This window comes from Talpa europaea, assembly GCF_964194135.1.
Source record: "Talpa europaea genome assembly, chromosome: 12".
NCBI classification, from domain to species: Eukaryota; Metazoa; Chordata; class Mammalia; order Eulipotyphla; family Talpidae; genus Talpa; species Talpa europaea.
Window position 1 is genome coordinate 23,831,010 of NC_140079.1, and position 14,123 is coordinate 23,845,132.

At 36.5% G+C, this 14,123-nt stretch overlaps 1 protein-coding gene across 1 annotated transcript; it reads right to left on the reverse strand.

The window, feature by feature from the left end:
- Positions 1–7,067: 7,067 nt before the first annotated feature.
- On the reverse strand, positions 7,068–8,000 carry LOC311182140 (olfactory receptor 8B8-like; the record flags this gene model as incomplete). The annotated part of the gene is made up of 1 exon (XM_084250739.1): positions 7,068–8,000. The coding sequence occupies one exon, from the start codon at positions 7,998–8,000 to the stop codon at positions 7,068–7,070; it is 933 nt and encodes a 310-aa protein (XP_084106865.1).
- Positions 8,001–14,123: the final 6,123 nt, after the last annotated feature.

The window sequence follows — 14,123 nt, forward strand, 5'->3', positions numbered from 1 at the left end:
ATTGCAGGAGGATAGCATTGTACTGTAATTCTATGGGTATTCACAAATGTATATGATATGTACCTACCATTACAGTATCATACAAAGTGGTTTCTTTCTTATAAAACTTTCATATTCCAACTATTTGCCTCTCCCTCCACCCAATCCATGGAAACTACTGCTATTTATTGCATCTATAGACATGTGAATAGTACCATATGGAACATTTTCAGACTGATTTTTTTCACTTAGTAACATGCAAACAAGCTATGCTTGTCTTTTTCTGATGTGATAACTCATTTTTCTTTTGGCACTGAATTATATTCCATTACATAAATGTATCACAGTTTATTTCTTCATTTAACCATAAAGGGCATCTTAATTTCTTCCAACTTTGGGAATTATGAATAAGACCACTATAAACACTCAAATGCAGATTTCTGTGTTGACTAGTTTCAATTCCCCTGGGCAAATGCCAAGATATCCATAGCTGTTTTATAAGATGTCAGTTTTATAAGAAATCACCTGTCTTCCAAAGTGGCTGGACTATTTTTATATTCCTACCAACAATAAAAATTCTTTTTGCTTCATACCATATGACTCAGCAATTCTACTCCTAGGGATCTACCCAAAAACATTAATTCAAAAGCATACATCCACCCCTATGTTTACTGCAGCAATAATTATAATAGGTAAGACTTGGAAACAACCCAATGCTCAAAAAAAGGATAACTGGATTAAGAAGTGGTATACATGCACAATGGAATACTATGCAGCATTCAAAAACATAACTAATGCCATTTGCAGCAACATGGATGAGCTTGAAGACATTACACCCAGTGAAATAAATCAGAAGGAAAAAGAAAAATACTGTATGGTTTCACTTATAGGAGGAATATAAAGGATCAAGGAAAAATAATAGTAACAACAAAACAAAACAAAAATAAACAACTATAAATCAGAGACATCCTGCAGGGGAGGGGGTGGAAAAGGGATCAAAACGAGTGTGGGAAGAGCACAAGGGACTATGGTGGTGGTGCACAGGTGAATTGGTGGTGGCAATTCTATGGGGACTACACCTGAGAAAAGACAGCAAACATTGTAAGAAAAACATAGATTAAAAAATAATTTTTAAGTATATGTTTAATTTAATTTTTTAAATTTAAATTTATTTTTGTATTCCCCATACAATTACAACCCCCTTATTTTGACCCCAATCCCTCCTTTCCCTGCCCCCCACCCCTTCACAGAGTGTCTCTGGTTCATAGTTGTTTGTTGATTTTGATTTTCACTTTCTTATAGTTATTCATTTTCCTGGTCCCTTATTTAAGTTTTCTAGATTCCTGCTATGAGTGAGACCATCCGGTATTTTTCTTTTTCTTTTTGGCTTATTTCGCTGAGCATGATCCCTTCCAGCGCCATCCATGTTGCTGCAAATTGCATGTGTTTATCTTTTTTGAATGCTGAGTAATATTCCATGGTGTATATGTACCACAGCTTCTTGATCCAGTCATCTATTTTTGGGCATTTGGGTTGTTTCCAAAGCTTTGCTACTGTAAATGGTGCTTCTATAATAATAATTTTTTTAAAGAATTCTTTTTGCTCCAAATTCTTGCAGCATTTGATGATGTCAGTGTTTCAGAATTTTAGACATTCTAATGGGTATCTCAATGGTATTTTATTGTTGTTTTAATTTGGAGTGGAGTTCCCTAATGACATAGGATGTTGAGATCTGTTCATATTCTCATTGCTGTGTATCTTCCTGGAAGGTCTATTTAGTTGTTTTACCCATTTTTTAAGCATGTTGTTAAATTTTTTATCTATATATTTTAAGAGTCCTTTTGGATGACAGTCCCTTATTATATATGACTTGTGTAAATAACTGTTGTCTGTGGTTTGTCTTCCCATTTTCCTGATACTGCCTTTCACAGATATTGTCTTTCTTGATAAATGCACAATATATAAGTTGTACATTTTAATAGCCCTCGTGTAGCAACTCATCCTTTCATAGAATGTGCTTTTTGTATTGTTTCTAAAAAGCGAAACTCAGGTTATCTATATTCTTTTCTAGGAGCTTTATAGTCTGCATTATCTTTTACTACTTCTCAAACTATTAAGTGAGTACTGTGGAGAATGAAAATTATATAAAGTGCAAAAATTTATCTTAGTATCCTCAGACTAATAAGGCTGCAGATCCCCCTCTAAATATACATGCACATATATATGTATATGAATGTATTACACAATTAAATGTGTATAAGGCATAGTAGAGTGAAATGTGTTTACACACATTCATACACATATATTATATCTTGAAAATTGAGAAATTCTGATCTTGCTCCAAAAATCTGCCACTTCTTCAGTAGTATCCATGTAATTCAGTGAAATTTCAATTCTTCCTGTCTTCAGGCCCAAAATATTGTAGTCAGTATTGCACTTTCCTTTCTCTCTAAAATAAAATCAGTAACAAATTCTACTACATCTGCCATATATAACTGCTTTCCATCACTTCCATGGCTATCCCAATGCATTTTCTCATGACCTCCTAGACGTTTTATTGCAATAGCTTTAAAATAGCTCTCCCTGCTACATTTACCCATGCTACCCAGTAGCCAGAGTGGTCCTGTTACAGTGTAAGTCATATTACATCAGTTCTCTTCCCCAAACCCTCCGGTGACTCACCATTTCACTCAGGGTATAAGCTGAAATCTTTATAATGATATGTACTTGCCAAAATGAGCCCCTCCTATAAAGTGTCTTACTTCACTATTCTGGTTTATAGATGTTAGAGGTTCTTGTCAATTTTTAATTCCTTCCAAGGTGATTACTTGTTGCTCTTCATTCAGTTAGATTAGTTGCTTGGACTTTGTCCTGCAGTATCATCAACTTCCCAGATACCAACATTTTTATTTGTCCTACTTCATATAAGCTGGGCTTCCTATATCCCTGCATGATTTGCTCTCGCTCCCCTTTCACTTTCAGATCTCTTACTTATTACCTTCCCCATATTAACTTTATCCAAGACAAACTAGCTGCTGTCTGTAGATTCCTATCTTTTATTTGTTAAAATGTGCTGAACATTATCTCTTCAATTAACTTCTCTCTCTCACGTTCTCTGTTATTTCCTTCTAGGACTCAACTAGACATTTATGGGACCTGCTCATAGTATGATCCACATCTTTAGCCTCTTCCTTATTTTTTATTTGCTAGTGTCTCTAAGTAATTTCTTCAGATTCCCTAATCTGTGTCTAATCTGAATTGAGTTTATTTTATTCTAGCAGTTATATTTCTTAAAACTTTATTTTAATTTTGAGTGTTCTTTGTAGTTTGCTTACTTCTATCACTCTGTGCTAGTTCTTTTTCACCTCACACTATTTATAATTATAAAAAATGAAGCAAAAAAATATCTAAAATCCTTGCAGGTTTAGGTCAGATAATTTTGAGAGGTTGTTTTTACTTTCCCACATAGTGAATTTTGTTATCCTTGAGTAAAAACTACATTTGGTTGATAATAACTTTTGAAGAACTTAGGGGCTTGAAATGTGGATGCTAACAATGTTTTCCAATATTAACATGTTTCTTGGTCTAAAATGAATGGGAGCATGACCATTCTGAGAACCCTACCTCTTTCCTTCCTGTTTCCCAGTTTTAATTTGATACCCAGATTTAAGTCCTGGTTTAACTGAATGACATCTTTGCCTCAGGTGAGTCTATGTGTATCCTGTAGATTACTGGCCTTTACTCAATCATTAATTTTTGTTGTTTTTCTAAATTTCATCCTTTCAGCTTTACCTTTCCTTTGTTCTTCTCTTCTTCCCTCCTTTTTTCCTTAACAATTTCCCATAAGTCCAGTTTAAACATCTACTCAATGCATATTACATTTTTGGGGGGATCTAATTATACTGTAAAAATGGGGTCCACCAGAATATTTAGTTCACCAAACAGCAGGATGTTAAAGCTAATGCCTTTTATTTGTTATATTTGCATTTTAGAAGTTTTCACTGTAGGGTTAAAAAAAGTTCTATTATTCTAATTTATCTTGAAGAATATTTTGCACACTTTTCTTTTTCCTCTTTTCTTCAGCCTCTTAATCAGTGGCAATCAGGTTCCTGCTTCTACCACTTCCATCTCTTGCCAATTTTTTAGATTACTAAACCAAATACTCTGAGCCTCTACCAATCTGATTTCTCTAAATAATGAATACTACTGACCATTCTTTCCTTTCTGAAATCCTCCCTGAATTTTCATGATACAAGGAAATGTCCTTTATAGAAAAGTTAATCTGTGACCATGATCAGAGTAGTTTCAGTCATAAAATATTTGAAATAGAAAGTTCCAATCACCAAACAGGAAAATAACCACTGGAAATGAATACCAAAAATACAACCCAGGAATCACAGATATATATGATTGAGATGGAATCAAAATTTCAATGATTTCCTGAATGATTGACACTTATCCATACTGTGATTCATTAATCCAGTTCACCCCTATCTTTAATAAGCCAGAAAATTGAGACACAGTTATCACATAATTTTTAAAGTATATGAAACTCTGAAGTATGCCAACCAAGCTTCTTATTTTGCATATTTTTAATCTGAGGTTCTGAAAATGAAATGATCCTGCTATATAGCAGCAAAACCTAAACTGTATCTTATTTGCTTCAACATAAATCCTAAGCAAATGAATAGCTCTTCACAAAAGTTCTTTTAAGTAGATAAAATTAGCATTTTATCTTTCAAACATGAGGAGACAGTTATCTTGAAAGGTTTAAGTTATGTCTTTCAAACACACAGAATTAGCAAAAGACAAAGTTGAAATTTAAACCCAGGTAGCCTAGTCCCAGAAATTCTGAGTTTACTTATTCTAGTTTGGTCTCAAGAGTCTGCAAATAAATATATATTTGCATTCTATCACTATGATTTAAGGAGGGGGGTGAAATTCCCACAAAAGGAAATTACAAAAGCATTTGAGGAAGGAGAAGTAGTAACAACTCAGTGACTCTTCCACGTATTTAAAATTTAAAGTCACATAGCAAACATTGACATACTTACTCTCCCAATAGTTATCATGCCTTTACCAAGTGCCAGCTCCTATAAGCACTAAGTGGTAAAATAAAGAAAAGACACATGGTGACTTCCCTCACAGGGAGAAAAATAATCAGGCAATGAAACAGCATGCAAAGGCTGCTCTCAAGTCTTTGTGTGACACCTGACTGCTCTCTACTAGGAAATATGGGAAAGAGCTCCTCAACTACGCTTGATGGGTGGGACAGAAGTTGCTCTTCAGCTGGCATCTGAAGGGTTAAGAGAAAATAAAGAGGATTGAAAATAAGGAGTAAGAGTATACACTTGAAAAAAAAAAGAAAATAACCAAGAAGGAAGCCTCATTGCTAAAGGAACTACGTGTGGTGGCCACCACCAGAGGGGTTGTGCAGGTACAGATCATGAGCACAGGTCACGGGTGAAATGGGGAAACAGACTCACAGAGACCCTTTGGCTTCCCAAACTATACAGCAGAAATGGAAGCAGGTCTCCTTCACAGGAAATTCTCTAAGGGACAGTAGGATGGGGGCCTGCAAACCCTACAATCTCAGCACTACCTCTCATCTCTACTTTTGTCCCACAGAGACCTTTACTCATGAACTCTGCCACAGTCACGGCCACAGATTGGGGGAAAGAAAAGATTCAGCAATCACTCCTTTTTGCTGAAAGTCATCAGAGTATCTGTGGATTTGTCTCACCAGTTTCTTAAAAAAAAAAAAAAAAAAAAAGGATGCTGCTGTGGAAGTGATAGGACTGAACTAAACCCTGCCTCTTTGTGTGGAGTATGAGAGCATTTAGAAACCTTACTACTTCCCCGAATAAACCCACATTAAGTCAGTCAGATAAAGATCATGACTTTTAATTATGATATTACCGGAAGTGATCATTAAACTACAAAGGAAGCCTGTCAGCAGCTCTCAGTGTTTGTATATCATAACAACAGCCTCACTTCATTATCTAATTCTGAACTTCAGCATCTTCCTCTCAGGGGTGCACGAGAGGCTTTCCTGTGAGCACCCCCATAATTCAAATCCTTTAGGGAAGGCAGAGTGAAGAAGTTGGTATTAAACAAATAGAGATGTTTTACCCTGTGTCTTTGGAGGCTCAATATTCTACTCCCACTTGGACAAATAGTGTAGAAATAATGATCTTCTTTCCTCTTTCTTCCAGCACTTCTTTGGCCTGTAGGTACATTTGCTAATATATAGCAAATTGCTAAAATACCAACAAAAATTATTTTCATGTACACATATCTCCCCACACAAATATATTAATGTATTTTTAGCATTATGTTATACATGACCATATGATAAACACCTTATATCTTTTAGAGTCCATTAATTCCTATTCCTTTTTCTCTAGCTTTCCTTTCCTTTCCTTGTGCTGCTCCCATCATCACCCATGGTTAGTTTAGACGCTAAAGCATCCCATATATTCCTGCTGCTGCTATTACCAAATACACTTAAAGAAACTTTACAATTTATTAAAATTATATTTTTTCTGAGCTATTGCATTTGTCATTTCACAGTAGTTTATTGAAATCTTCCATCATTCCATATACTGAATGTATCATACAATGCCACCTGTATTAAAATTCGTAACTATCCAATTTCTATTCTAGAATATACTGGAAAAATCATTGATGTACCAGTACTTTTACATCAATTGGGTAAATCCCTAAAGTGTTGTCTTTTTGTTTAATATGACATGGTTTAGACAAAGGGTTTACTAATTAAAATTTTAGACCTATTTGCAATTCTGGGGTGGGGAAAGCAGGAGAAACGAATTCAAAATGATAATGAAAAAGAGTGAATAAGTTTCTTTCTTAGTATTATTAAAAGCAAAGAATTGAAGGAAAATTGTGCAAATGAGGGGAAAGAGAGAAGACTTATGATATGAAGTATTTGGTGAAGACTCACGTTTCAAGTTTCTTCATGACGGTAAGAAAGCCATGGAAAAGAAAGCTACCAATAAAAACACTGGAATTACAGCACAAAGACTTCCTGTGCTGTGATTAACAACATAGAGATATTCTGTTTCTGATTAAAACTTCATCCTACTTAGAGTTTTTCTCATAGCAAGTTTAACATCTTTATTCCTCAAGCTATAAATTAAAGGGTTCATCATGGGAACCACATTGGTGTAAAAGACAGAGGAGATTTTTCTCTGATCCATAGATCCAGCAGAAGAGGGCATGAGATAGACAAATGCAGCTGATCCAAAGAAGAGAGAAACTGCAATGATGTGGGAGCTGCAGGTGCTGAAGGCTTTGGACCTGCCTCCCGCGGAGCTGATACGGAGGATGCTGGCAAGGATGTAGCCATAAGACACAAAGATGGTGACAGTGGGCACAATGATGTTGATGCCTGCCACAACAAAATCCACCAAGTCATTGACATAGGTACTTGTGCAGGAAAGCTGGAGCAGAGGAACAATGTCACACATATAATGATTGATGGTGTTTGCATCACAGAAGGTCAGACTCACCATGCATAGCGTGAAGGCCATGTCCCCAGACAATGCCATCACATATGAACCAAGCAAAAGGCTGGAACACACCTTAGGAGACATAGCACTGTTGTACATGAGTGGGTTACAGATGGCCACATAGCGATCATAGGCCATTGATGTCAGCACATAGCATTCAGAAATACCAAAAAAACAGAAAAAGAAAAGCTGAGTCATGCATCCCGGGTAGGAGATAATATTCCTCTTTGATATGAAGTTAATCAGCATTTTGGGTGTAAACGCGGAAGAGTAACACATGTCTATGATGGACAGGTTACAGAGGAAAAAGTACATGGGGGTGTGGAGGTGTGAATTCAGCATTATTAAAATGATTAAACCTAAATTCCCTACCATGCAGACCATATACATTACTAGAAAGAGGAGGAACAGCAGGAGCTGCAGGTCTGGTCGATCTGTTAAACCCTTGAGAATGAATTCAGTCACAAAGGAGATATTTCCAGGAGTCATTCTTTTCTAAACAATATGTGGACACAGAAGAAAGGGTTTCATTAAAGAGCAACTCAGTTCCTCCTCAGCACCTAATCCAACAACTGGCAATGGGGGCAACCAGCCACTTGAACCAATGGAAACTGCTTTGCCATTATCATGAATCTGAGTGACCCTTTGTGTGATCCGAGTCTAAATTAGACAAATACAGCAAAGAATATCATATCTCATAACTGCACAATAGAAGACAGAAATAATCATGTCTAGGACCCTGGCCATATATATCAAGGCAACAGTATAATTTTAGAAATAACATGAAGAAACTCACCCTCCCTATTCCAGAAAACTTCAGTGCTCTCTTATCCGGGATTTACACCTCTGGCCTTAGATGGGCAATTTTAGATTCTGAGGCTTTGATTTCTTTCTATGGGAATTCTGTCCAGATTTCACTTCAGATATACTCTGGAAATCTTCTGAATCACAGGTCATAATTTCTGATAATGCTTTGTAGTCCTTGCAAGTAGCAGAGAAAAATAAAGTGTATTATTATTGTACTTGCTACTGAAGACCTTGGTTATAAACAGGGTAGAAGCTTGTTCAGTCTTTTCCCCATGGGTTAGTGTCTATGTGTAAAAGGGGAATAAGGGCATTATATACAATGGTCTATCTTTAACTTCTTAGGGACTCAGATTTTACCCATTTCACTTCCCTCTGGGAATTATACATCTCTCAATACAGATCCAAAATCCCCCATCTCCTTGTTATATTCATCTGTTAAGGGAAATCTATCATTTTTATTCCCCCTTTATTCCCTTATCCTAAATGGAATTTTTTTTTAAAGTTTCAGTCTCAAGATTTCCTTACTTTTGCGTATTTTTCAAAAATTTTAAGAAGTTACATAAATTTTCTCTTCCTTAGGATATCGTTAAAGTAATTTGCCAGGTTTTATATCTCTGTCAAAGTTTATATTTTTAAAAAATATTGGAAATTTTGGCCTAACATTTTAATAACTGAGGGAATAATTTTCTCTGTAAATTTCTATGGAGACTGAGGGATGTGTTTCATCTTTCCTTTCTACTTCCATTTTTACTAACTAATTACTTGAGCAAGTTGCTAATGTCTTTGTTCATCCTTGTTAAAATAGGGGTGGTAAAAGCATTATCTCTTTCATTAAGCTGTTACAGTAATAATATGAAATACCAGAACTAAAATGTTTACAACAGTGCCTGGTATGTGGTAAGTGGTTAATAAATGTCTGTTGTCATTTATTTTCTCATAAATTCCAGTATATAACACTCATCATATATTTTCCCTTAATTCCTGTGTTTCCTATTAAATATAAGTTCTGTAAGGACAAATATCTCTTTAGCTTATAGCTTTGCTCCTGTAACTGAAAACAATATGGAGTATATGGAAGCAACTGAAAATAAATATATTTCTGAAAACTCTTTGGCCCAGAACCTCAGAATATATGTGACTGTTCTCACATTCTATGTAATTTCTACTACAACCACAGCAAGCTCTATGTGTACCAGACACAAAGAACTTCTGTTTATTTATACTTCATTGAAGTATAAATACCCAACACCAAAGCATCCATAGTTCTCCACCACTGGGCTCCTCTTTGTTCACTATCCTTGACCTTCCTTCTGGTAGCCTCAATTCTACAAATTTTTAGACATTTTGGGGGGGGTTAGTTTTTTTGTTTGTTTGTTTTAAAAGATTTATTTATTTATACAAGAACCGGTGTACAGGCCAGATGCATGGGAGGGTGAGAGGATTCACCAGAGACAGAGAGGGGAGAAGAACAGGCAGACTGACAAAATGCACTGCTGAGGGGAGCAGCGGGCGAGACAGGCGAGGTCTGCCACGCCATGTGGGACCCTTTCTGGCCGGCCAGGATCGAACCGGTGCTGCAGAGGCTGCAGACACCTTTACAGCATGGCGCTCAACCGCCTGTGTCACCAGGGGAGACCCTAGGAGGGTTAATTTTATCTGTTCCTTTGTTTTGTCTATATTTTAAATCAGTGATATTATTCAGTATTTTTCTTTCTCCTTCTGACTTATTTCACTTAGCACAATCCCTCCCAATTCCATACATGTTGTCACAAATGGCAAGTCTTCATCTTTTTTTCAGTTGTGTAGTATTCCATTGTGTATATAGTACATCTTATTTGTCCACTTATCTGCTGTTAGACGTATAGGTTGTTTCTATTACTTGCTATTGTAAATCGTGCTGCAATGAAAATAGGAGTACATTTATCACTTTGAATTAATGTTTTTGATTTCTTCAGGTAGATACCTAAGGGTGGAATTATTGGATCATATGGCAGACCTATTTTTAATATTTTGAGAAACTTCCATACTGTTTTCCATAAGTACTGGACCAATCTACATTCTGACCAACAGAGAACAAGTGCTCTTTTTTCTCCACATCTTCACACTTGCTGTTTCTAGTATTTTCCATAGGGCCCATTCTCATAGCTAAGGTAGTATCTCATTGTAGTTTTAATTTACATTTCCCTAAAAAGTGATGTTGAACATTTTGTCATGTGCTTGTTGGCCATTTCTATATTTTCTTTGGAGATGTGTCTATTTTGCTCATCAGCCCATTTTTTATTGGTTTATTTGTTTTATTATTGTTGAGTTATATAAGTTCTTAGTAGATCTTGGATATTAGCCTCTTGTCAGATGTATGATGTACAGATATTTTCTCCCATTTAGTAGGATGCATTTCATTTTAATATTTTCCCTGTGCAGATTGTTGTAGTCTTATTTGCTTATTTTAGCTTTTGATTCCCTTAACACTGGAACTGAGTCCTCCCAGATCCAATATCATAGCGTGTTTTTGCCTATTCTTTCTTCTATTTATTTTGTGATTTCAGGTTTTCCATTCAAAACTTTAAACCATTTTGAGGGTGTGAGGATGTGTGTGTGTGTGTGTGTAAGTATGGTGTGAGATAGTGGTCTAGTGTCATTCTTTTCCATAGGTCTGTAAAGTTTTCCCAACATCATTTTTCAAAGAGCCTTTCCTTTCTCCATTGTATATTTTTGGCTCCTTTATTGTATTACTGTGTATATAAATGTGACTATATCTGAGTCTGACTATTTTCCACTTGTCTATGTCTACTTCTATTACAAAATCATATGCCAAATTTTAATATCTGTTCCTCTGTAGGGTTTGTATCTGCTATGTTGTCTGATTAAAATCTTCCTTTAAATCATTCTTGTTTTATTTTTTTACATCATTGTAGTCCCCATATTTCTCCTGCCATCATCATCCATGAACCATCACCATATTCCCATAAGCCCCTCTTTTGCTGTGTGCCTCAGATATGGTCAGCTTGCTAATTTTGTCTTTTTCTTGAAAATGGAGATTTTTTTTACATAAATGAATGTGTGAAACAATATCAATATTCTTTTGCTAAAGCAGTATCAATTTTTATGTGCTTCCTGATGAGATTGAAGCTGGGAACAGGAATCATCTACTTGAATGTCTTGCAAAGGTTTATGCTACAAAATACAAGACTTGGGCCTCCACGGTGGCGCAGTGGTTGAGCGCTGGGTTGCGAAGCTGCCCGCAGCCTCTGCAGCACCGGTTCGCTTCCCCGGCTGCTCCCTGGCCACCAGAGGAGGGTCCCACATGGCGCACAGACCTCTCCTGGCACCCGCTGCTCCCCTGAGCAGTGTACTTCGGTCGTTCTGCCTGCTCTGCTCCCCATTCTGGCTCTGGTGAATTCTCTCACCCTCCCGCGCTTCTTACTGTACCCAGTGCTTGTATAAATAAATAAATAAATCTTTAAAAAAAATACAAGACTTGTAAACACTGGGTGTGGGGAGTGGGGAGTAGGCAGTGTGAAGAAGAATGGAGGATGGAATTCCATAAAGTTGGGGATTCATGAAATAAAGGGATATAGAACTTAAAACTCCATTATTTCTGTTTTTCATCATCTTTTAACCACAGTGCACTCATCATGTTCATTCTAAACCTTTTCTTGAGAGCAACAGCATGAACACTTACACTCACTAATTTAGGATGTAATCTGGGAACTCTCTTCTCAACCTAAAGTAGGGGGACAATATCCTGTTAAGCCTATAAACTTACATTGACTTAGAAACAGCTCTGACCTAGTAAACAGAGCTGAATCCTGTGGCTTATCTGTTGACTCTCAGCTGTGATAATTTTAATACAATCATAACTTTCCTTATAATTTGTTAGTACCATTTACAAAACAATCAAAAAGCAAAAACTACTAAGGATAACAATGTTGCACATGTAAAATACCTCATAGTGCTTATTGTGATTAACTACACAGAGATATTCTGTTTCTGATCAAAACTTCATCCTACTTAGAGTTTTTCTCATAGCAAGTTTAACATCTTTATTCCTCAAGCTATAGAGGGTTCATCATGGGAACTACACTGGTGTAAAAGACAGAGGAGATTTTTCCCTGATCCATAGATTCAGCAGAAGAAGGCTTGAGATATATAAATGAAGCTGACCCAAAGAAGAGAGAAACTGCAATGATGTGGGAGCTGCAGGTGCTGAATGCTTTCAACCTGCCTCCCGTGGAGCTGAGGTTGCTGAAGAGGATGAAACCATAAGAGACAAAGATGATGACAGTGGGCACAAGGATGTTGATGCCCCCCGCAACGAAAACTACCAGCTCACTGACATAGGTGCCTGTGCAGGAAAGCTAAAACAGAGGAAGGATGTCAGAAAAATAATCGTTGATGGTGTATGCATCACAGAAGGTCAGTCTCAACATGAATCCAGTGTGAGCCATGGCTCCAGAAAATGTCATGAAGTATGAACCAAGCATAAGACACACCTTATACACAACTCTAGGAGACATGGCAACATTGTACATGAGTGGGTTACAGATGGCTACATGGCAATCATAGGCCATTGATGTCAGCACATAGCATTCAAAAATGGAAAAATAGCAGAAAAAGTAAAGCTGAGTCATGCATCCCATGTAAGAGATAGCATTCTTCTTTGATAGGCAACTAACCAGCTATGAAAGACAAGTTAAAGAGAAAAAAGTACATGGGGAATATGACAGTGTGAATTCAACCCAATTAAAGTTATCAAACCCACATTTCTCAGCAGAGTAACCATATATATTACTAGAAACAGGAGGAACAGGAGGTATTGGAGGTCTGGTTATTCTGTTAATTCCATCAAGAGGAATTCAGTCACAAAAGAGCCATTTCCTGAAGCCATTCTTCTTTAGGGGAATCTGTGCGCACAGTAATAAAATATTACCCAGAGAACAACTTTATCACAACTCCCGTTGGTAATGTGGTATTTGTAATGGGAATGAGTTTAGAACAACAAGAACCTGTAGATTTGTTTAATCATCATGAAATGAGTGATATTGACTATCTCTTCACAAGTACTCTTTACAAGTAGCAAAAAGCATCAAAACTTAAGACTACAGAGTGAGTGAAGGACTGCTGAACAATCGAAGGAGAAGGAGGAACTCTGGGCCAGGAAACCACAATTTCCCTTCTCTCATCTCACCATTTCTTTATTCAGTCGAACCTTCTCAGTAAGATTAGAGGAAGCGACTCCTTATACCAGGCACAAGCCTGTAATACAGATTAGACTTGACATGTTGGGAACCAAAAACACTGTTCTAACATAAAATGAAATGACCGGAATGTATAAGAGGCAACTGCCCCACATCACAGAGTAATAGTCATAAATGTAAAAGAGTCATAGTTCCACCCGTGGAAAGGGAGCTTACAAACTGATATAATGATCTCTGAGTCTGCTAAAATCTCTAAATATTTACAAACTTTGCCCACAAATAGATCATTGTACCAATTTTACTTGAGTCTCCAGATTGAAAAAGAAAAATGATGTTTTATACCATCTGACTTCCATCTCAAACAAGGAGGAAATGAATGTAAACTTCATTTCAATACTCACTTTCAATACTCACCTTATTATACTTATTGCCCCATAGTCTTGGATTCTTAGAATATGAAGCCCACACTTAATTTTTGATGTGCCCTGGAAATTGGTCGGGAGTAGAGATCATTAATTATAACATTTAGTTCTCTTAGCATCAAATAAAAATAAGTGGTGTTTTTTTATCATCATTTTTGCCACTTGTAAATTATTAAAGATTTAAT